At 47.1% G+C, this 24,016-nt stretch overlaps 1 protein-coding gene across 3 annotated transcripts in view; it reads left to right on the forward strand.

Annotated features, from left to right (window-relative positions):
- Positions 1-20,128, forward strand: part of ARMH3 (armadillo like helical domain containing 3) — a 123,642-nt gene extending 103,514 nt beyond the window's left edge. For all 3 annotated transcript variants that reach the window (XM_084210677.1, XM_084210675.1, XM_084210676.1), the window contains 2 exons: positions 11,872-11,988; positions 17,780-20,128. In XM_084210677.1, coding sequence (XP_084066803.1) covers positions 11,872-11,988; positions 17,780-17,872 — 210 coding nt within the window. In that variant the 3' untranslated portion in view covers positions 17,873-20,128. The remainder of the gene's footprint in view (positions 1-11,871; positions 11,989-17,779) is intronic.
- The last annotated feature ends 3,888 nt before the right edge of the window (positions 20,129-24,016 follow it).

The following is a 24,016-nucleotide window of genomic DNA, read 5'->3' on the forward strand; positions in this document are numbered from 1 at the left end:
CTTTCTCTGAGAAGGACAGTAATAAGCAGCAGACAGTTTGATTTCTCAGAAACATCTGAGCTGTTTTTTCTGTGTGTGGTCCATGCCCAAGTCTCTGCTCCCACTCAGCTTCACCTTGCTGACTGTCTGCTGGCCAGCTTTCCAGCACATCCATTTCAGTCAAAAAGTGTCTCAGCCTACAGCGTTCATCATCTCATCAGGCCTGCCCTTGCTAGTGATTATCTTGGATGGTAGCCCCTGCATTTCCATTTGTCCCAATAGCTGTTTAAATGTTCCTTTTAAATTAACTTAGCAGTCAAGTTTAAGCAGTTCTGGTTTTGCAGGCAGAAAACGTTTTCATGTTGGCTGTGGATGCTTCCAAGCATTAACGGTCTCGTTCTGTTTCAGTTCTGGTCATTGCCCAGATGGAGTTTCAGAAGAATGACACATTCCAACAGCACAAAAGGGAATAATTCAACAAATTAAAATGTTAACAAGCTTCACTCCTTCAGCATATCAGAAATTATTTGGTTTCCTTACTTTTGCCCTCATCACAGACTTTGTCCATTCCTTTTCCTCTGCTGTGCAATGCAGATTAGTCTGAGATCCCAAAGTGTGGCTGGGGTTTGTGAGGAGTCACTTAGTTGGGACAGATTTGATTTGATACTGTTGTCTTGGCAGGAATTCCATAACTGCTGTAATTCTTATAAACCTGACTTGCACAGCTGCATTCTCAGTATTTTAGTCATTTCTACTCCTCCTTTGCCTTCTCAATCCCTCCTGATGTCAGTACTGCCTGGTCCCAAGCATCCTTGGTACTTGTGTTTAGAACAGAGGGATTTCTGACTTGCACAGTAGAATGTCTTATTTCTGCAGTGAATGCCTTTGAAGGAAGAACTCCAGACTCTGGATTGCAGGCTAGGTGACCTGCACTTACATTGGCTTAAACCACTTTTGGGACTGCTGCCTTAGAGTAGACATTTTGCAGCTGAAGTTTTCTTTTCACTACAGAATTTTCTGTAGGATAGGGATCATCCAGCAGCTTATAGCTGTCTGTTCTAACTCCAGATTTGTAAAAGCCTTAAGAGCTAGAACTTTTATGTGGGTTGAGTCACACAAATTTCCAGGCACTGCCCACCTTTCCTTATTAGCTTGCTACCTTAGCATACTGCTACTACAGTCTTTCTAGCTATTTGTAGCTAACCAGTTGAGTACAGATCTTCCATTTCTTTTGGGCTCTATCTTTAGAAGGCATTTTTGCAGACCGATTTTTTAAGTCTCTCAGAATCATTAAACTGTAGTTTTAAGTCTGCTAGATATTGTTATGCAGGAAAGGACTCCTGGAGTCATTGTGATAAGCCTGGCAATGTTGGCTCAAGACTCAACAGTAGTCATAAAGACAAATAGAGAATTAGAAATTATTAGAGGGAACACAAAAATAAAGGAGAAAAACTGTGTTGTTTTCACTGTGTAAGTCTTTGAAAACCTATGTTTTAAATCTTGTGTATTGATTCCAGTGCCCTTAGTTCATCAAGCATACCAAAGAACTGCAAAATAGTGCAAATAATCAAACAGCTGTTTGCTCAATGGGTTTTTGACTATCCAGACTTCTTGCTTGTATTCAAAAATTTTTATTTTCCCTGAGAACAGATTTCAGTCCATTTTCCACATGTAGTCAGGCAGGTGAGCTTAGTGTTTCCTCTTTCTTGGCTTCATTGCATCTCCTCAGGCCACTGAATGACTGCCTTTTATCACTTCCACTAATTGCTGCAATGTAAGTAGGAACTAGGGAGCTGATCTTCCTAATGTCTGCCCCTGCAAAGGTACACCTTCCTTTTTCAGTCCTAGCTGGTTTTCTCTAGCATGTCCTGTATTGATTTGACTTGCTTTAAATGCAAGCCTCCACTTGGTTTGTGGCCAGTTTTTTGGCATGTTGGTATTTAGTTTTGCTGCTTCCTTTAATTAAATTTATTCATGCTGTGCAAACCAAGTTTAAAAAGATTTCTGATCATTAAAAAAAGAAAAAAACCTAATCTAGCATCCACTTTTTCTCAGCAAGCATCAGACCTAGGACTGTACATTCATAAAGGCCATTGGCTTGCTAGTTGCTGTAAAAGATCAAAAAGAAAATCAAAATGCATGCCAGGCTCCCTAGCTTTTTGGAGTGTCTGTGTTCTCCTTTCACTTGTCTTGATCTTCAAGTCAGAGTCCTGGTGAGTTTTGATTTGGTTTTATCTCTATGTTAGTCTGCAGTCATTATATCCCAAAGAAGTCCATGGTGGCTGTGTGAGAGGCACAAGCTCTCTTGAATCCTCTACTGATTTCTGTGAACCTGACCTGGTGTCGTTGTTCCAGAAGCCTCATGTGACTGCAGGTGTTTGATTAGACCATGACCAGAATAAGGCTCCCCATTTTTTCCTTGGGCACAATTAGGTTTTGGTTTCTTCGAGCTGGAGCAGTGCACTTATTTCTGTCTGGGTTTGATTGAACAGAAAGGGCTTTGTTGCATATCCTGCCTTAATCTATTCTCTAGACAGCCTTATTCCTGAGCTAACTGTCGTCTGAGCAAATTTGAATTTCTTTGCTGGAAATGAGTCTCTACTGGTGTACATCAGGTGTCCTGTTGTCATTTCACTAAGGCAATCTCGGCTGAAAGCTGTGTATTTGAGTCCCAGCATTTGCCAGGATGCTTTCTGGCTACTGGTCCTAGAAGGTTTTTATTTCAAACTTTTTCTTAAAGTCTTCAGCTACCATTTTTAAGGTTCTTCTATCTGTCTTTGATTTCTGTAATAACTTTGTACGTCTTGGCTTCTCAGTTCAGCTGGAGCAGCAGTTCCCAACTTAACACTCTTTTATCTTGTTTTGGGGACCAAGGTTACTGGTCTTGCTTTGGTCAGTTAAATGGTGCTGAAGAGCTGCTGCTGACTATTTTTTCCTCAGTGTTCAGGAGGACAAGGTCTTCTGTAAATAGAGAATTGCACCAAAGGTTGCACACAAATCACAGCATTCATTTGCTGAATGCTGGTTAGCCACTTAGGCTGAACGGGTAACATGAATGATAACAGTGAGCATAAGGATGCTCTTGTCCTCTTGTGTGATGGTTTGGTGACAGCAGTTGATTTACTGCTCTGTGTGAGAATGCAGCTGCTAGATAAAAAGCTTCTCCTGGAATAGCCCATCACATTTCAGCACTTAAGTTAATTGTAAGCACAAAGGGGAAATAAAAAAATTAACGGTCCAGTCCATTGCTATCTGCAGTGCATTTCAAGCCTTGGCAGAATTGCAAGTGCTCTTACGTACCTAGCAGTGAGAAATGTTTTCATAAATGCCACCAGCTGGAGATAAGGGTTCACAACTCCAAAATGGGCTGTAACTCCAAAATAGCAAATCTATCTATCTCAGGGTTTTATGCTCCTGCCATCATCCTGGCCTTTCTTAACGCTGCCTGCCTTTTTCAACAAAATTTCTAAAACCAGGCAAGCTTAGTGGGCCTCATTCGGTTTCTGGTGTATCTCCCCTTCCAGATCTAAATGTCTGCTCTGGAGACTGCTTATTTTATTAACTGATAATTTTTAAGATAATTTGTTTCAGGATCTTTGACTTCTTTTTCTCTGCCTGAGTTTTGAAAGTGCCAGCGTTACACAGTATATGGAGGTTTGTTCCCTTGGCAGAAGCCCACTGAACCTGTTTTCCTTCCTTGAATGGCACAGAGTTGCCTCCTTTATGTTCTCTGGAGAGCCTGCCCCTACAGTTTGGGAAGGAGCACCCAGTGTCCCACAAAGAGTACCAGGTTCTTTGTGCCAAGTGGTATATGCAGATTGGTATAAATCTGCTGACCATCTTTGAAACTGGGAAAGGTGGATTGGGCTTGAGAAAAAGCAGTGTGGGGCTACATGCATTTTTGCTCCCTGTGCTCCAAACCTGAATGGGTTGAGCATTTCACATGTGTAGGAGTTGTCATGTGTATGTATAGACATGACTTCTTGAAATTACTCTGCAGCAAAAGCGTTCCTGGCATGGACTTTCTGGTAAGGTGGGCAGGCTTTCAGCTGCCAGGCAGCTGGAGCTCAGAAGGTGTTTACTGTATCACAGCACTGCCTAGTGCTGTGATGGCTGCAGGAATGTCCAGGGTTATCACCACATCAATCTGTTCTGCTTGTCTATACCTCTTACTAACGAAGTGGCCTGCCAGCTGTGCACATAGAGACCATATGTCTGCTTGTTACTTGCCTTGGTCCTTGTTTGCAGCCTTACTGCTTCCCAAAGTACCTGTTGATCACTGGGAATGCCTGTCCCGTGGGAGCTTGGAATGGGCACTGTTTCATACATTTACAGTTGCATCTTGGTGGAGTTGGGTAACAGTTTTGGCTTTGAGACGTTTCTGAAAGCTGAGTGATTTCCAGATTGGTTGGATCAGTGGGTTTTTTACCACCATTAAATAAAGTTGAACACCTAAGGCTTCTAATGGATTGTAGGTTTAAAACATTTCTGAAGCAGATAACTCTTGTCCTAAAATAGGATGCCATTTCTGCTAGCAGAGTTCAGAGAACAACAGTAATTTTCTGAGTGAGCTTATAAATTATTTATCTTTAAAAGAGGCACCTGTGGGCAGAAGAGAAAGACTGTAACCAAACCCTCACGCTCCATGGATAGAAAGTGTTGCCTTTGTAGGCTTGTTCCTTTAAAGATCACAGATCCCTGTGAGATCATTGAACAAACATCTGAGCTACTATATATCATCTGAGCCTGACAGACTGGCTCTATGCTGAGGTGAGAAAAGGGGGTGTGAAATGTCCCTCCTTGATGCTGCTAACTAAAATAATAATAATGATAATCTTTTAAGTACGATCAAAACCTTTTCCTTGTGTAGGGAAGTGTTGAGGCCTGGATTTTGATACCACTCAAGTGCAGATGTATAAAAGCACTCCTCAGGAAGGATTTGGGACACAGAAAGTTAGATATGTTTGGCTGGGCACAGAGCAGTTCACTGAAAACAGCAGGACTGCGAGAAGTGACTGGTAGGGACAAAGGACCAACTAGTGGGCAGAGACAGTTCACTTCCAAACTCCAGGAAGCTCTGTCCTGGCTAATGCTCAGTGAGCAGAGCAGAGGGAGATTGACACTTTTTAGTCTGTGCTTGCCAGAGTGAACCTGGTGGGAACTGTGTGCAGAGGTCCCTGCACCAACCCTAGCAGTGGAGAGCAGGGTGAGGCTCCTCCTCTCCTCTCCCTATTTCCTGGCTCTCTCATCTTTGCTGTGTGCTGCTCAACTTTGTCCATGTGTCCAGCTCCAGACACTGAGCAAGACTCTCATGAGTTCCATCAGCTTTGGATTCTCCACAGCAGGACTGGAGCATGTATTCGTGTCTCTTTGTTACCCTGGAGCTCATGGGGAGCTGCACCCACCTCTGCAGGCAGTTCTTCTCCCCAGTGATCTCTTACAGCTTTACTGCCCAGCAACATTGGTGCATCCCACCTCAGTGGCATCCTGTTTCATACCTCAGAGGAGAAATTTGCCCTTTTTTGCTTTCACTTAATCTTTTGGTCTGGCTGAACTTTTTATTATTGGAAAAAATATCCTTTCTTCCAACAAATTTTCCTGTACTCAGGGCAGAAAAGATGATGCCTTCTACTCTGGAAATGACAGATGTGTGAGCTGGTGGGGGCTGACTTGCAGACTCATGCTCTCAGCCCACAGCATGAGGGGGCCATGGGTCCTTCACTGCATGTAGTACAAGCTGCAGCTGCTGGATGCAGGAGATCTGGGACACCAGAGCAGGATTGGCAATTTGCTGTGAGTTTTACACATATGTGGCATGGTTACCCTTGAATCTGCAGCCCACATCTTTGTCTTTCCCATCTGACCCACTCCACATCCTCTGGATCCATAGATATGTGCTGTACACACAGCATGTCCTGGGAATCTGAGTTGTGAAACTATCATAGCAACATCCTCCTCCTCCTCTTCCTCTTAGCATTCATGAACATGGAAATAATAGTCATGGCTTGATCAGTGTGGGGGTGAGGAGTGGTGCTAAAGCATCAGCACTGCATTTAGCTCCAGGATAGCTGCAAAGGTAAGGTAGTACTGGGTCAGACAAAAAAAAAAGCTCTGTGCTGCTGCTAGTCCTGGAGGGATGCTTTTCTGGAAGCCAGTGTGAGTGGCAGCTGCTTCCAGCATGTGTCTGTAGCATTGGCAGCCAGTGGAGCCTCTCTCTGAACTTGGCTCCTGCAGACAGAAAGAGGAAAGGGAGAAGGAGATGAGTGCAGCTGGGGTTTGGGCAGAGTCTGTTGGGAAATGTGGCAGCTGTGTGTGTGTTTTTATTTAACTTCTAATTATTTAGTTATGTTCTTTCTCTGTGGTGCTTCTGGGGATTAATTTCAACAAAGACTTCAGCCTGCATCAGCAACTTTAAAGTTGCTCTGTGAGAAGTGTGATGGCACTTGGAAAAAAATTGTTTTCTATATTAATTAGAAGTTACTACTGTAAAATTGATGTCAATTATCCAGCACTTTATTATGGAGAGGCAATAGCCTCTTTGTAGTCCAGGTGTCGGCAGCCTTTTCATTACAATGAGAAATGTTGCAATTCAGTTGAATTCATGACGAGAAACACTCAGGGACTTTGAGTTGTTGTAGAGATTAAGGAGGGAGAAAAAGGGGAAGATTTGTACTAAACCTGGAATAAACAAGCCCATTTGATGACTGCATTGTAAAATGCACATTTCTACTGGAATAGGAAAACCCTAGAGTCTCTTCCTACAGCCTCCACCCTCTGAGGGGACAGATTGCTGAGTTTGCTTGTGGTGTTTTGTGCTTTGACTGGTTTGGGAGGTGGGACTGCCAGAATCCCCTCTGGGTGTGGCACACAGGCAGTGACTCCACCACCTCTGCAGGGCAGACAGAAGGCATGTTTGGCTGCCCTCAGTCCTGCCCTGTGTGCAGTAGTGCTGATGAGAGGCTGGCATTGCATGCCCCATAGACTGGCTGCTCCATCCTCTGGCGTGGAGCAGATGGGACAGAGCCTCTGGCTTTTCTGTGCTGTGGGGCCTTGCTAGTCCTGAACTGGAGACCCTCCCCCATCCCTGAGCAGCAGGGAGTTGGTGAAGGGGCAAGTGCATTTTAACCTGGGCATTGTTGGGGGTGTTTTACCTTTTGCTTGATGTGAGATCATTCAGTCAGTGCTGTTCCAACTTCTCCTGTGTCGTGCTAGTTAATGACTGTCTTATGGGCATGGAGAGGCTTTAGTGAGGTACTGGTGATGCTGACTGATTGCATTCTTGTGCTTTCCTGTGCTAATTAAAAAGACAGTGTAGAGACCTTGATTTGTTTTTGCTTCTGTTTTTCCTTTTTATTTTTCTGTCATCACCTGTGCATGCTCCCTGGAACCTACCCACCACCACCGGGTCCTTTGCTGGATGCTGTGAATTGCTGGTGCTCTCTAATTTTATGTTCCAGTGAGGCAGAGACTGCAGATGCAGATGATGAAAGATTCTGCAGGTTAAAAAGTTACTAAGCAATGAAGCAACTGATGTCTGCTAGATAGATGGGCCCTAGAGCTGCATGTTGCCCATTAGGTTTTACTGCTGGTGCAGCTCCCTCTGTGGCATTGCTGCTAACAGTAGCAGTGTTCTCCTGGGCACAGTGGGGATAGGAGAGTGCTGTAATCCCTGTGTTTCTCCAGGACAGGATCTTCCAGGAGGACTGGTCTCTCCTGGGAGAATGCAGTATGTTGGCTCTTGCTGATGATCAGTCAGAGGGAACAGCTCTGGTGCACTAAGGAAAAAGTCAGTGTGTAGTGACTAGTGTAGCAAAATGATGGTGTGTTTTGAACGCTGAAAATTTCAGGATAGGGGCAACTGCTTCTGGGGGAAATGGTTTCAGAGCTCATGTGGGAGGAGGCCACTGACCCAATTGACCAAGACTGTCCATCCAGTCTGCAAGGCAGTGGTAGAAGGAGCTGGTGGATGGAGCAAAGTAAGGAGCCACAAACTGGGAAATTATCTTGGTCCTCTGGGTGCAGTGACTTGGCATGGCATGGGTGGGATGCTGCAGAGAGCTGAGCCCCACATCAGTCCCTCCTTTGGAAGCCAGCCCTCCTGCCATGTTCCTGGGGGGATGCCTCTACTCACAAGCTGTTGGTATGACTGGGGAAGGGGAGTTTTATGGGGCATGGGCAGTTGTAGCTGCAGGAGGAAGCTGAAATCTGAATGCCAGAGAAAGAACTTGCTGTTCAGAGCAGCTCCTAAAAAGTTGGTTTGGGGACACACATGCAGGGACCTGAATCTCCAGCATTTCTCTGGAACTTCTGGAAAGCAGTCAGAGAGTGAGTGGTGATAGGGGGTTAATTTGATGGCAAATTATCTTTAACTTACAGTGGTGCAGCTCCACTGAGCTCTGATTTGTTGCAGTGGAAAAAATGAGCAAATGTAGCCTCTGGGGCTGATACAGGTAACTGCAGGAAGGGAATTCAGCAGCCTTCTCTCCTCTTGTATTGACCCTGTCTGAGTTGCTTGCTTCCGTCATACTGCTTTTTAAAGACTCTGATCCCCCTAAGGTAACCTACAAAAAGACTTTTAGATTGTGACTCCATTAGGGTTTGTTTGTTGGCTTTTTTTCACTGTAAAGATCCAGTAAACTATTTTTAAAAAAAGAAAAAAGCTTCCCCTTCATGCTTATCCTTGCAGTCTTAGGGGTGCCACATCAAACTCCTTGAGGATCATCTACAGCTCGATTTCATCTGTCCTTGCCTGACACTAAAACTGGTGTTTTTCCAGCTTCTCGTGAGATTGTAAAAATCTGAATGAGTATTTAAAATCTGTTTGCAAGAGCAGCTAAAAATCCCTTCCGTTCTCATACTTGACCATCTTGGAATTCATGTTTTCTAGACACAAGACTTCCAAGAAGAATGGGTTGAACAAGACTTTGAAGGAGAAATGCTTTAATCTCAAAATTAAATTGCTCTAGTTCCTTTGTATCTGACAGGAAGGTTGCAGATAAAGATCTTGTGTGTTTAAGGAAAAAAGCTGTTCTTCCTGCAGTAGTTTTCTTGAGCAAAAGTCAAAGCAATGTGTAAGAAGGGCAAAGGATGCTAACATAGAGTCTTCTATTACAGAAAGGATGTGAGTTTTTTGTCATCTGTGTAGGAAGTTGATGTCTTTCAAACCTTCCTGTTAGGTATTCTTAATACCTTTTGCTGCTCTTTGACCTGTCCTCTGTCTTGCAGCTGCATCTTAAAGAGCAGATGAAATCATCTCAAGGATGGCAGGTCCTACTCTCAGTAATAGTTTCTATCCATTACAAGGTATGAAGTTGAAATGATCTGTGAGTGGGTTTATCTCAGATCCCACGTAGCATTTTTTTCTCAGTAGCAGCAAGAAAGGGAAATTATCAGGCAGTAGAGAGAAGCTGTTTATTTTTAACTTACCCTTTCTTTTTTTTAAGTTCTATTTCATAATTAAAGGAGATAAGGAATGGAAGCCAATGAAATACATAGCTGAAGGGATAAGCTGATCTCAAGCTCACTGCAGAGATTACAATAAGTAACAGAGTAGAGACTGTGGGGACCTCTTTCCTTCCCTGTCCGCATCCTGAGGTATCAAACTGAGTTCTTAGCTGCCTTTCAAAGGTGATGCAAGCAGACAGATTTAAAGGATTCTGGTTACAGAGCTCACTACTGCTCTCAGAGTTTACTTCTCTTCACCATGGTTTGAGGATGCCTCTCTTGAGTATCTGAAGAGATCTCTACTCAGAGCTAGCAAGGAGGAATCCTGATTGTTCCTGAAGAAGCACGTGCATCCATTGAGCGATCTCAGCTGTGTGGCACTGTGCACACCTGTGTGTATGGGAGTGCAGGGAGACTGAAGGGAAGGTTCCTGGGGAGTCAGGTAGCCCTGAATGAAATGCCTTTGCTCTTGAATTACTGCTGGAGAAGCCTGTTCAACTCCTCACCTTTCAAACCAGGTTTTCTCTCTGCAGCTTATTAATCTTGATCAATTTGGCTTCCTCTGACTGACAGGAGCAAGCTGCCAGATCCTTTATTGCTCAGAAGAAGGTGCATTATGCTATTACACTGTGTCCCTAGTGGATAGTTATTCCTGTGCCCAGGTGGCTTTCTTTCATCATTGCTCTTGGCTCTGCAATACTTCTTGTAGCTTCTGCACACAGGAGCAAGAAGGGCAGGCTGAATTTGGAGATGGATGTCATTGCAGGGAATTCTTTCTGCCAGTGGAGCTGACAAACAAAACAGCATTAGGAAATGAGTGCTGGAGAGGAGGCTGTGAGCCTTTGCAACACTGGCAAGCTGTTCTTAAATAACATTGCAGAATCAGAATCAGTGCAGTTGGAAAAGGGCTCTGAGACCTTCAAGTCCAAATCCTTATTCCTATCCCTAGCTCATGTCTGCAATGCTGCAGGGCAGTTGAGCTGCAGAGACTGCTGTGTGACCATCTCACCTGGGAACCACTTCTGGAACCCCTTATTTGCCCCCAGTCCTCATTTGGATTATTCCCTGTAGCTTCTGTCATCTCAGGCCCTAGCATGAGTGCCTCTGTGCACCACTGCCAGGTGCAGAGTTTGGGGGAAACAAGCTTTTGAAGGAACCCTAAGTAACTTTAGATTTCTTGGAATAAAAGATGTAAGGACAAGATTCAGTCCTGTAAAGGGCAGAAGCTGGCAGCTGCCTAAAGGGGCAGTTGACAGTCGTGCTTACACTGTTGGGAGTACAAGAGGAGAAGTGCAAGGGCTCCTTGTTGCTCTGGTCACTGCTGTCTTCAGTCCTCTGCAATGCTCTTCTTAGGATCTTTTCTGAATTGTGATGCCTTGGAGCAGGGTCCTCTTCTCTTGCATCTTTTACCACGTGTCTTCCTGGCTGAAGCTTGTCATGAGCTGGGGTTACTGTAGTGCAAACCTCAGATGTTCATATTCTGTTTAGCTCTCAGAGCAAATGGCAACAGCCTAAGAATGAAGTTCCTGTGTTTAGGAGAATCATTTCAGGCATATGTTTGCCCAGGAGTGTTGACCTCTATGGTTCCTTGTAGGAAGATTGTTGTCACCAACCATCTCACAAGTGCTTTGAGGAATGTGTTGGTCCATGCGATTCATTAAAGCTAAAAATCATTGTGGGAGTCCCTCTTGGTGTTCCCTAGCTAGGAAAATGAATAGTTCAGTAGAACAGAGATGTGTAACTATGAGTTTGCAAGTATAGCCCAGCGCTGGGAGCTGAGCAATAAAAGCTGGAACTGCTTTGGTTGTAAAAACCAAAGATACTTTACTATCTCCTGGGCAGAAGGACCTGGATTCACATGTCTTCATGTCTTTCTAAAAGCAGAGTCCATACCAAGGCTGGTCTTCTCTTAGTGCTTGTCAGAAGCTTGTTCCTGTCAGGAGAGGCATGCAGTGCTCTGTATGGAAGCAGAGCAGCTTGACCTGAGCAGCTCTAGAAGCTGGTGATTTAGCAGGCTGTGAATGGTGATTCATGAGCCAGGAGGGAAGTGTAGTGACAAAACTAACCTTGGAAAGACCCTGGGACTGGGCAAATCTGTGTTTGTATTGTGCTTCTCTGTTGCATCTGGGTGTACATGTGGTAATTAGCTGCTTGATTTATTAATATGTCTAATTCTGATGACAGAAGGCTGTTGCTGTCATCGATATAGGTTTCATCTACCATTCTCATGAGTGGAGAAATTTTATAAATTTCAGGACTGGTTCTTGGCATTAGGAAGCTTTTAGTGCCCACCTCCGTGTTGTTAATCATGAGCCAAATACTGGCTGCTAAAGCCAAGTCTGTTGTGAAGACAGGTGCCAGAGCTGTGATCTATCTCAGCCCCGCTCCTCCTGTGCTGAGGAGCCTGTGGGTGCTGATCCCTGTGCTGTGTTTGGCTGTTCCTGGCAGGTTTTGGAGGTGGTGAGGTCCAACTACGACACTCTGACGCTGAAGCTGCAGGACGGGCTGGACCAGTACGAGCGCTACTCGGAGCAGCATAAGGAGGCTGCCTTCTTCAAAGAGCTGGTAAGCTGCCTTGCCTCTGAGCAATCAACAGCCCTCTCCAGAGCCTTTGCTTATGGCCTGGGAAGTGGTATTTGGGGTGTAGCTGAGCAGTCCTGTTACTCCATTGGACTGCCCCCAAAGAAGAGGGCAGGAGCAGGATCTGGACAGACACTGCATGTCTTAACAGATCTGAGAGCTTCCTGGAGCTCCCTGTGTGGCTGAAGAGGAACCTCCAGGCTGCTTAGGCCAGCACTGGTCAGATGGTCTCTGTCCCTTTTGCCATGGGTATTTGCTCTGCTTTGTAGTGGTAAATTTGTGTGGGGAGAAGGTGACTGAGCTGACTGCTCCCAGCTGGGGTTAATCACACAGAGCAATGTTGCTTTTTTGCTGTTGTTAAGGGGACCATGAGGTTTGGGACTGGTGAAACACCTTTCTGCTCATTGCTTTCCACCTTCACTCACAAAAAAAGGATTCCCAAGCAAAGAAAGTGAAGGCATTCCCTAGAAACTTCTCCATCTGCAAGAGAAAACTGATGGTAGGAAGACCCACAAAAATTATAGAGCAAAGACAAAAATTAGTCTAAATAATTCAGGCTGGTAGTTATAATTCTTTAGCAAGCCAACTTGCTTACCCTTCTCCAGAGAGCTCTGATGGAACTTTTCTTGTCCACATGAGCACTTTTCATGTCCACTGCCACATGAGCATGAAGGCGTTGTTTTTGTAGTGACTGGTGTGTGAGGGAAGCCTCACTCTTGAATCATTACAGCTTCACCAAAAGGGAGGGATCTCTAACTTTGGCAGCCTTCTCTACCAGTCTGAGAACTGATTCTTTCTCCCAGCTCTGTCCCTGCTGATTGATGAGTAATTGATGCCTGCCTACTCCATCACGAGTCTCCATGAGTTTGGGCATGTTGTTGTGCACCCTTCTATCAGCTCTGCTCCAGAACAGGCAGCTGAAATGGTTTTGTTTCCTTTTACAGTGTGTTTTTAACTCTCTTGAGGTCATTCCAGCCCTGACATTGGATAGTATATGGGCAAAACCACTTGAAATTGCTTCTATGCTATTTTTCTGTGTTCTTTTGTGTCTGTTTTTGTCTCTCTGGCCTGCTGTTTGACACGTCTTTCCTGGAATACAGCAAAGAAATTTGGCCATAGCCTTCCTGTGACACAGACTGCTTCTGTTACTGTACTCCAGAAAGAAGACACATTCCTGTTTCTGTTGTCATCTGTTCTGTCCCAAGGGCTCCCACCCTCATCCAGCATCTCCTTCCCCTTGGCCACATGACTGCTCTGCTTCCTGCATGTCCCACTTTCCACTTGGCCTGGCAGAAGCTCAGGCCGATCATGCCAATTGATTAAAATGACATTCTCAGTCCTATGATCATCACAGCCACGAAACACTTCAGCTAAAATTATTTTCTTCCTAGACTCATTTCCTATTTTTTTCAAAATCCCAATTTTGTATCATTTAAGAATCTGTTTATCATAACCAGCCCGTCAACTCCCTTGTGAAAATTGCCCATCCGGGTACCCCTGGGACCCTCTCCTCAAGAGCATATAAAAGCCTGAATAATTACTGTATAAATGTGCTGATTTGACCCAGTTGTGAATCAGTTTAATCCACATCTCTAGATGCCCTGAGAATTGGGACCCTATTAAATGTTCTTTACTCACAGCTACAGAAAATCCCCTGCATTCCATTAAGCCGTTCCCTCAGCACAGCGGGAGATGAACCTGATACGTTGTGATTTGTCTTCAGCAAATCCACTTGGCCTCCCGGCCTCCTCGCTCTGCTTCTCTCTAGGTGCACAGTAACTGATGGCTTTATTAATTGTTCAAACAACTCATCAAAAAGGCCCTGATCTGCCCCGTCCTTCCCACAGCCCCTTCAAACCAGGTACTTGCTTTCTTTTAGTGAAGCTGTTGAGTCTTTGCTTCTGCTTCTGGGACTGGTCTGATTCTGGATAATACCCCCCTACCCAGTGCTTTGGGTTTAACCTCAGAGGTTTGCAGGATTTCATGGAGGGGGCAGAAGGAAGTTGCTGCAAATCTCTTTGTGAGCTGTACCAAAGGGTCAGGGCTGCTGGTGAACTACAAGTTCCGAATTCACATTGATCCCATCAGGTCTTTCCGGACAGGATCTGTTTGCAAATAATTCTTTCCAGATTCTGACAGGTTTTCTTACTGCTGTCTGCAAACCCTTCTTGGTGGGGAATGACACAGAGGAGACATTTTCCTTTTCAGCTGCCTTTTTATCTCTCTTTGCTCCCATTAAGTAGGTGAGCAGAAGCTTCCCCAAGCCATTCTGGGGGCTCCTTTATGCTTAGAAATCTTGTTCTCACTCCTTTGACCTGCTTTGCTAATTCACTGCTTCACTTCTCTTGCTTTGCCTCAGTGTTGCTCTTTCTTGCTAATCCCAAAGAAAAATCTGCTTTCTTCTCCCATTCCCTTTACAAAGAGGTTTTCAAAGGCTGCGATACTGCGACCACATTGTGGTGGAAGGTGATGTGCAGATTGTTTTATCAGCTGGGTTTTTTGGCATGTTGTGCTGCCTTTGAGGGGCTGAAGGAATGAAGCTAAGAAGTTTTCTTACACTTTTTATTTCTTTGAAGCCTCAGGAATGTCATTTGAGGTCTGTGTTGCTTTGATAGAATGAATGGTTTGGATGAGAGCTTTTGGATCCTCACATTGCAGCTGGAAGAATGCGTGGAAAGAGATTTCAGCATCTTTCCAAAAGATTCACTGTCTCTGCAGTTAGGTTTCATCAGTCTCAACATAGTCTGATTAGGGATTGATTTCAACTGAGGAAATTATCTTAATTTGACTTTTAATTAAGTGTAGTAGTCAGTGTAAACGTTCTTCCCATTGTACAAATAATTTAAGGGCTGCTTGTTGATTAGGAATAGGTTTAGTTGATGAGACTTGCTGTGAAATAGGAGTGTCGGTAGAACCTTGCACACTTCCAGCTCTGATGACACAAAACTAAAATTTAATCATGTTTCTCCCCCATGGTTAATGCCCTTGCTTCATCCATTCTTTCATTTACTCATTCTTCCACAGGTGATGTCAGTATTTTGTGCATTTTCCATTTTTTCAACATTTGTGGACTAATAGTAAGAAAACAATTTTAGAGCTCTTCTGTCCCTAATTCTCCAGGATACTCCATACAGAAGCAAGAGGGGACATGTGCTCTGCTTGTACTTCCAAGCAGAATTAATGTTAAAGCTCTGACCTTAATTTCTGCAGTTTTGGGGCCTTTGTGTAAGTCTGGAGGGATCTGGTAAATTCCAGGCTGGCAGCCAGGCCTGGGCTGCCCACTGCACCAAGAGCTAGGAGGAGTCCTGGGGTGTATCCTTCGGGAGCAGCTCAGGTAGACTATAGGAAGCTTCTGAAATGTATCCTTGTTACAGACTGACACCTCCCTGTGTAACTGTCTGGTCTTCCAACTCCAAAAGGGAGATGAGCTCTGGCTCCCTGTGCTGAGCCCTGGTGCTGGAGATAACTTGATTTAACTTGAATTTGAGCTATTCTTACCTTTTAAGTGGGTTGGCTCAGGCTGCCTGATTTCTCACAGCAGAAGAAATGCTGGGCAGGGATTTGTGTAAACGTCACTCTTGTGTGTTATCATGCCCACTCTTCTCCCCAGTTTGTGTTAAGGCAGATCTACGTTCATCTAGACTGCTCTTGACCAAAGTTTGTGTCTAAAGCTTCTCTTGAAACCTGAAGCTGTCTTTAAATGAAACTGGCTCCACAGCAGCTTCAGGTGAGCTCCTCCACCGCTTCACAGCCCATAGGTTTTAAAAGTATTTCCTCTTTTCCTGTGTAAATCTTCTTTGTCTAAATTAGGCTGTGTATTTCTTGCCCCATCCCCGGGGAGCCAGATAAATATTACTCACTGTTCTCTTTCTGACCTCATTTTACATAATGGAGTGTGTTTGCTCTATTCCTCCTTCTCTTTGCAAACTAATCAGGCTAATTAATTTCTTGTGCTCTACCCCATAGCTACAATTTCTGCTAAGCCCTGTGTTCTCATTGTGCCACTCCAGCCTCACTTTCTGGGTGTGCAGAAACTCCTTCTTGGAGACCTTGATGTGTACACAAGCTGGGAATCTTCTACTGCTGGTGCCTGAGTCCTGGCAGCAGTTCCTGAGGCCAGGAGCTCATTACTGCTTGTACTTTGTGTTGCTGGGATCCACAGAAATGCTTTTAGTCAGAATAAGGATACTGGCTTACACTGCTTGTAGCACCTGCCCCTTTTCTTCAGGCACTCATATTCCCCAGAGAAGAGAACTCCCCACAGCTCATAACTCGTTTCTTTCCTTCTTGTAAGAAGTAAATCCTGTCAGTGGGACTCCTGGCACCAGGACAGACTCGTGCCAGCCAGTTCTCTGGAGACCACTTGCAGCGGTGCTGAACGCAGAGTACAACCGTGCTTATCTTGCACAATGTGGTCCCAAACTATTTGAGGATGGAGTAAGTAAAAAGTCACCTAGAGAGTTGAAGGGGTGCTCCAAGGGAACAATGATGCTTGGGGTCTCTGCCAAGCATCCTGAGGAAGGAGAGTTTGTGGTTTCTGCAGATCACATAAAACTTAAGTACTTTGTCTCTTCGGGTAGACGTCTTTGCTGGCGTGCTCGGGTTGTTGGGGTTTATGCAATGGGGCTCACTGGGGTTCATTTCACAGCTTTCCCTGTTAACCTTCCAAGTTTTGCTTTCCTTCCCTTTCTTACACATTCTGCCTTTTGGGTAGCTTTCTGCCCTTTCAGTGTGTTTTTCTCACCAGGGTAGCAAGTGGGACCCTCGGCGGTGTGTATATATGTGCTCTTCCAGCCCCTGGTATTGGATTCCTCATTATGCATCTATATAATTCTTCCTCCAGTGCTTTTACAAAGTACAAAACACTAACCAGGTCAGCAACAACCTTATTATCACAGGCTCCGAGTCTCTGGGAGCTGTAATCCTGTTGTTTGGATGAGCTTGTGTCAGTTTTGCTTTCTGTCACTGCTGCACAGTCGCTGACACAGATGATGTTTGACTTTGTTTTCTCGTTGCCAAGTGCAGCTGAGACTGAGCCCAGTCTGGGGCCTGTGTATTTGGCCAGCGAGTCTGCTGGCACGAGGGGGGAAGGGAAGCTGCTGTCAACAGGGCTGCCCAACTCTGCTTTGTGCTCTGTGGGTGACCAGAAGTCTGGGTGTCATTGAGGGATAAAGGTGTCTCTTCTTCAGAGACAGCCAGTGAGCCAGTTGCACATGTACAGCGCTCGGAATACGCACAGCTGGCTCTGAACCCAGGGGTTTCTGCCAGCCTGGGTGGTAATTTGTGTTTACAGCGCAGTGGCATGGCCTCTGTCCTCTCCTTCAGTCTGTATCTTTGGCTCTGCGGGTCCTGGAGCAGGACAGAGGCCGTGGCACTGCATTAATCCGGGAAATGCTCACTGGCACTCTGGTGGGCATTGATAAAATATGATCTTTAAGCTCCAACCTGGGAGTGCTCACTTCCCCCATCCCTTTGCCCCAGAACAGGAAACACATCATAGCTCATGCATCTTCTCCCATCCCAGTCTCATTGGGAGTTTCCTCTCCTTGCTGGGATGTCACTGTAGACATTGCTGTTTTTCCAAGAAACAGCTGAACCTCAGCATTTCCTTGCTAGGCTGGAGTCTCAGTGAGAGCTTGCTGCAGCAATTGCTGTGCAGCTGTAAACGCAAAACAGCTTCACGCTGAGCATGGAGGTCAGCAGTGTCAAAACTACCAGGCTCATGAGGAGCCAGGACGAGTCCCGTGGCTAAAACATCTCGTTTTGCTTCTGTCAGGTTCGCTCCATCAGCATCAACGTGAGGAAGAACCTTGCTTTCAACACGCTGAGCCAGGAGCTGCTGCTGAAGGAATTCTCGACAATCTCTTGAAGCGGGGACGCTGCGGCAGCGCGGGCGGAGCCGGGACGGCCCCGGGTGGGCAGGGACGCTCCAGCTCTGCGGCCGGTCCCGGTCGCCTCCTGCCTGCAGAAGGGACTGTGTTTCTTCTAGGGGAACGCCTTGCTGCTGTGTGTTTGATCCCAAAGGAATGCGTTTAAACAGAACTTGGGCTGAGGAGAGCTGATTGGCATGTTGAGGAGGACGCAATTATTTATGGTGCCACGGGAGTGGGCTGCCATTCCTGCGACATAGCAATGGGAGATTCCCTCCACAGCCTCAGGGAAAATGCACTGGAAACCTTTGTAGCAGAGCTGGGGAGAGCTCACAACTGAAATAATAAAACCAGCCCAGCTGTGTGAAACTGTTCTGGGTAGAGATTGCTCACCTACTCTATGGGGAAAGCTCTCTGGTCCCAAGTGAGGGCTGTTCTTTTCCATCAGCCCGGGTCAAGGTGTCCTCCTGTCTGTAAGTCAAATCCACTGCCATCCCTTTGGGAATGGCTTTGGATTATAAAACAGTTTCCCCAAGGAGCAGGCCTTGCTCACTGCTGTCTCCTGATGTCAAAAGGTGTCACTTCAACCAAGCCATTGGATTACTGGAAAAGGGGAAACTTTGCCTCCAAGGCTGTTGGCTTGCAGGGTCCAGTGTGAGCCAGTGTACAAGAATATGGGTCATCAAACAGAGCACTTTGTCACTGGAGGCCAGCTCTGCTTGGGGTCACTGTTGCTTCCAGTAGCCCCAGCTCATCTGCTGTTTCTAAGGTAGAGGGACATTTTAGATATTTGGTTTTCATGGGGCAGAGGCTGACTCCTTCTCCCCACTTGTTGCCCATCAGAGACGGCTTTGCGACAATCCTCCTCTTCCTCACAGGAACATCTGCCTTGCACATGTTTGCAGGCACCTGGTGACCTTCATAAATGAAGAAGTCTCCAGTTTTTCTTTTGTGTGTAGCACACAGTTAAAATGCATCTGGAGTAGTAGTGACTTCACTTTCTTACCCCCCTGTCTTCACCAAGTGACGTACAGCCGTGTCTGCTGAGGGCTTCCCAAGGAGGAGCTCTGGGATGGGGCACAGGCAGACCTCTCTTCTCCCAGAGCCAGGGCTTCGGAGGTGCCCACATCTGGCAGAGCCTGTTTAGAGTGCTGTGTCAGGCTCCCAGCTCAGGAATACACAGCATAAACACCTGTTCCACACCTGTTCCCTGCTCATGCATTTTCAGCTCCCAGCAGTGATGTTATGATATTAGGATCTGGCCTGACTTGGTGGACTGAAGTAGAGAAGTTATTTTCATCCCAGATCCACAGGTTTTTTCCCTCCCCCTAGAAAACAGATTTTTTTTAAAAAGTGCCTAGTCCTGCTCTTAGCCTTGTAGGTTAGTATGAGTAATGTGGATGTCATGCTCATTTACTACCATTTTTAGGCAAGGCTTTTTTCATGCTAATGTGCGTTAATTGTGTTAATGTTTCATCTTACCTGCTATGAGCATGGGAAACTGAAAGCTGTGTCCTTGGCCACCCACTGGGCACAACACTGATGACATCCTTATGTTTTTCTTGGGAGTACTGGCTTTTCTCAGCAGATGATACTATTCCTCAGCAGGGAATTGTCTGGTTTTTAACAGCTAAGCCAGACATTTGTTTGCTTTCTGCCATGCAAGTGTATGGGAATGTGTATGTGCCAGAGGGACAGTGCTTAGGGGAGAGCAAGCAGGCTCCATAAAATCACTGCTTGAGAACAGGCCAGAGCATGTAGAGGAGGCAGCTTCTCCAGTGGAAAATGAGGAACAACTGTTTGCAGTACATGGTGCTTGTCTGGGGGGATAGAGGGGGATCTCACCTCTGAGGGGGGAGTTCCTTCTCAAGGGGACTTGAGGTGCGGCCCCAGCATTGTGACTGCTGGAGCAGTGAATCATCCGGCTGTCCTCATGCCTCCTGTTCTCTGAGCCCATTTAGGCTGAGCCTAGACACATATGTGAGAGAGTTTGGGATGAGTCTGCTTCCAACTTGGCAGCCTCTGGAATTTTCAGCTTCTCACTCTGGGCTCAGCTATCCTGTCTCCCTGAGGGTGCTCCCTTGCTGGGATGATCAAAGAAGCCCAGGCATGTGTAGGATCAGTTCCTGAGCCCAGCCCTCATCCAAGTCTGAGCTGGGGAAGACTGTGATACATGTCCTCTTGTCACACTGTCACTGAACCAAGCACTGTAAATGGATGTACATACAAACCTAGAGCTCAATAAATAGCAGAGCCCCGCCTGTCCAGAGTGTGCAGTGTTTGTCCTTCACTGGAGGGAGAGTGGGGTGGTTGGGGAGTCGCCCTCTCACCATTTGGTGGCACACTGGCTGCAGCAGGGCTATCACCTGCCCTTGGGCTCTTCCTGCCTGTGCAGAGGGAGGCTGTGGTGCTGCACAGCGATGCTTTGTCCTTGGTCCGGTGTGCAGGCACTACCCAGTAGTCAGCATCCCTCTTCCTCCTGCGTCTCCCTGTGGCTGGCACTGAGGAAACCATGGGCAAGGCTCAGAGCCCATGAGCAAGGGCTGCAGGGACCTGCCTGTGCGTGGTGTGATGCTCTCTGTTGCTGCTGTCAGCAAACTCCTGCTCACAGATTCTGCTGCACCTTTGTCTGCTTTGTTAAACACCCTACTACTATTTGTGTTTTGAGGCCAGCTTGAACTGAGCAGAAAGTCATTTAAATCTTAATATTCAGCTTCAGGATGTGTGTGACAGCCTCCAACTTCCCCGTATCTGATCTGAGCAGGTGAGTGTATTTTGTTATATCTAATTCATAACTCTGTCTGTTATTGGAAGAGCTGTTTCTGAGGCTTGTGGAGTGCAGGGAGAAGTCAGATTGCTACCTTTAAATTATGCAGCAGCTGTAGGGAGACAAATATTTTACAAAATAATGACCTGGAAGAGAATTGAATTTGAGGTAAACTTTGGAGGGAGTTACTACGAGTTGTTTTATAAGTACCACTGATTTTTGATCTCTTTTTCCTGAGCTCTTACAGGTCCCACTTTTCATGCAGACTCGAGAGAGAGGCAGCTCCTCAGGAGCTGAGTCTTCCCTGTATGGGCCAGCAGCTCCAAGTGGTGTTTTGTGTGTTCTTTGGAGCTGCCAGGAGCAGTAGTAGCAAACCCCTGATTGTGTACTGCAGCCAGAGGGCAGGGTGCACCTTTGCCCACCTGCTGTGTTTGCTTTGCAAGCCTCTTTGTCCTCTTCTCCATGGCACAGGAGCCATTCCTCTGCGGGACCGAGCTGCCTTCCATGTGAGCATGTCCTGGTGTCTGCTGTGGGCTGCTTTCCTCTTCCCACTTGAAGAACTGGACATTCCCTGCTCTGGGGTCCTGCCCACTGTTGCATGGTGGATATCAGCAGAAGTCCTGGAAAAAGACATCTCCTAGACAGCACTTGCATAAGGGACCAACTCCAGCGTGCTCCACCTGCTTCCCCACGCTTCCTTCTCAGCATGGAGCTGCTCTCTTCCCCAGGTCCCATTCCAGTACAGGGTGGGCAGAGGGAGCAGCTGTTCCCCCTGCCAGGTCACAGCTGGCACTGTGTGTGTTGGCACAGTGTGTGGCCAGCAGTCAATGGTAAGATTTACAGCTGGCCCTTGGCACTCAAAAGCAGCTCTTGGCCAGCACTGAGGCCTTTTGGGTATTTATTCTCATCTCATTGTGGGGCTCTGTTTTCCTGTTTGGTGCTTGTTGGTATGAGCAGGGTTGTGCTGGACAGAAGTATGATGGGTTTTTTGGCAGATGAGGCATTGCAGTAACCTGAAAGGAAAGAGGTAAAGCCCAGCTTTGGAAAGTGTAAAAATCCAAAGGGGCCAGGATAAGATGTGCTTTTCCCCTGGTGGCAACTTATTAATGCCTTTGCTGATGCTTTCAGGAGGAGGGCAGGCAGAAAAATAAGTGATGAATGGAAGTCTGGACCAGCAGCCTAGAGAAGGGCTGGCGCAAGGCTGGTGGGACCTGGGGGCTCCTGTGGCTGATAAGAGTCCTTTGTGCTGGTCAGAGCCCTGGCTCTCCCACATACAGCACAGTGTGGTTGTGCCCAGGGGGACACTGATCACGCAGGGGGGTGATCCCAAATGTATATGATAGGCAGCACCCTCGAGGGAGCATTGTTGAATGCTGCTGTCTTTCTAAAGCTTCTTTGGGCCACCCTGGCAGGTGCTCAGGGCTGCAGACCTCAGATCTGACCCAGTGTGGCTGTCGCCCCTCAGGGTTGTGACTGACTGCCAAGAGAGATGCTCAGGATGGGGCTTCCCCAGCTGTGCTCTGCAGCTGCCCACATGTCACTCAGGACCAGCAGCTTGTGCCCAGAGGAGCTCCTGCTCTCAGGATAGAATGGGGCTCCCCTGGAGCCCCTGACATCTCAGCACATCCCAGAGGGCCAGAACAAGCACAGGGTCCTGTGCTGCCCTCTCCCAGCTTGGCAGCTGCCGGAGCACGGGCTGGACCATGCTCTGCAGCTTCTGCTCTCTGTGCTGTCCCTCCAGGGCTAATTGAATCATGTGGCTGGAAATTGAATCCAATTGAATAGATTAAATGAGCCGGGCTTGCCTCTCACTGCAGCACAGCTCAGAACCTTGCCAAGCTGCTGCCAGAGGCTGGGAGCTCCCAGGAGTCCCTTGGGAGCAGGAAGGGGCTGGGGAGGCTGCTGGGATGGACACCCACTGTGCTGGGCTGCTCCTCCAGCTCTGCTGTGACAGATGGACCCTCAGTGATGTGCAGCCTGGCTGTGTCCCAGGGCCCACAGGTCACTCTGCTACAGGCACACAGAGGTTGGGTTGGCTCGTTTCCCTTCTGAAGCAATTAATGACTAATTAGCTGGAGCTCCCCTGCTCTAGGGTTCAGCCAGGGCCCTCCCAACAGTGTACAGGGGCCGGGATGCTCTAATGACCTGTGGCTGCTCAGGAGTTCCAATCCTGTTGTTTCCCCATCCTGCAAGTGCAGCACGTGGTGCTCCAGCAGCACTCCAGCTCCACGCCCTGCTTTCAGCCCTGCTGCTGCAACCATTGCCAGGCCAGTGGGATGGGATTGGATGGATTGGGATGGGCAGCTGATAGCAGAGTGCTGAGACCAGAATCACAGTGGAGACATCCCTTCCCATGAAGGTGAGCAGGGCACAGGGCCCTGCCCTGGCAGAGCAAGAGGGCACGTGTCGGCAGTGTGGACTCGCTCGTGACAGAGATGCACATCTGTTCTCCTAGCAGACCTGAGCTGCTGAAAGAGTCCCTGGTGGGGCATCCAGCCTGGCATAAATGAAGGTTGGAAATAGTATCTAGTTCCTCTTTAATTAAAACCTGAGCCCACAGGCACTGAGCACACAAACATGAGATGCTTTGTAGTGCTGAGAGGGCTTTTGGGACGCAGGGTATGTCCTGAGCCCAGGAATGCTCCAGTCTCCACTTCCCAGATGGAGTCTTTTTTTCACATGGATTTGTACCTGTTGTGCAGAAGTGGCAAAGAAACATTCTGGGTGGACACGGAGCCCCCCTGCAGCCCACCCAGCAGTGAGGCCATGCTGGGGAATCCCTCCTTGCTGGAGGGATAAGCAGAGGCAGGTGACTGGCTTTCGAGGATACAGAGTGTGATGCAAAGTCCTTTCTCTCTCCTGCACACCCAGATTTCTCACACCTAGTTTGCATTTGACAGAGGAATTTCCCTTCCTCCTGCAGCATTCCTGCTTGCAAGGCTCTCCCAGCAGCTTGCAGGATCATCTGTTCCTCCTCCAGCTTTGCAAGATTTTTCAGCAGCTGAAACTCCCCCCCTCACTGTGGATCCCACCTGCCCATGTGTCTCTGCAGGGTGGGTAAGTGGAGATGGAGCAGCCCTCCCCTGTGTGTGTCCTGGCTGATGTCCCCCTGGGACATCACCTCCCAGGGACCTGCTGGTCAGCTGTAGCTGTTCTAAGATCCCAGAGACCCATCTCTCTGCAGAGATCGAGGGGCCCGTCCTGGTCTTGTGTCACCCAGATCCATTTCCTCTGCAGATGTAGTAAATATTGTGGTTTATTCCTGAGTGAGGCCATTTGCCCTGCCTGGAGCCCTACCCAGACACCTGCATGGCCATGAACATCCCTGTCTGGGTCCTGTCTGGGAGGGGAGCAGCCCCTGGTGCAGAGCTGCTCA

This window comes from Fringilla coelebs (assembly GCF_963513975.1).
Source record: "Fringilla coelebs genome assembly, chromosome: 8".
NCBI lineage: Eukaryota > Metazoa > Chordata > Aves > Passeriformes > Fringillidae > Fringilla > Fringilla coelebs.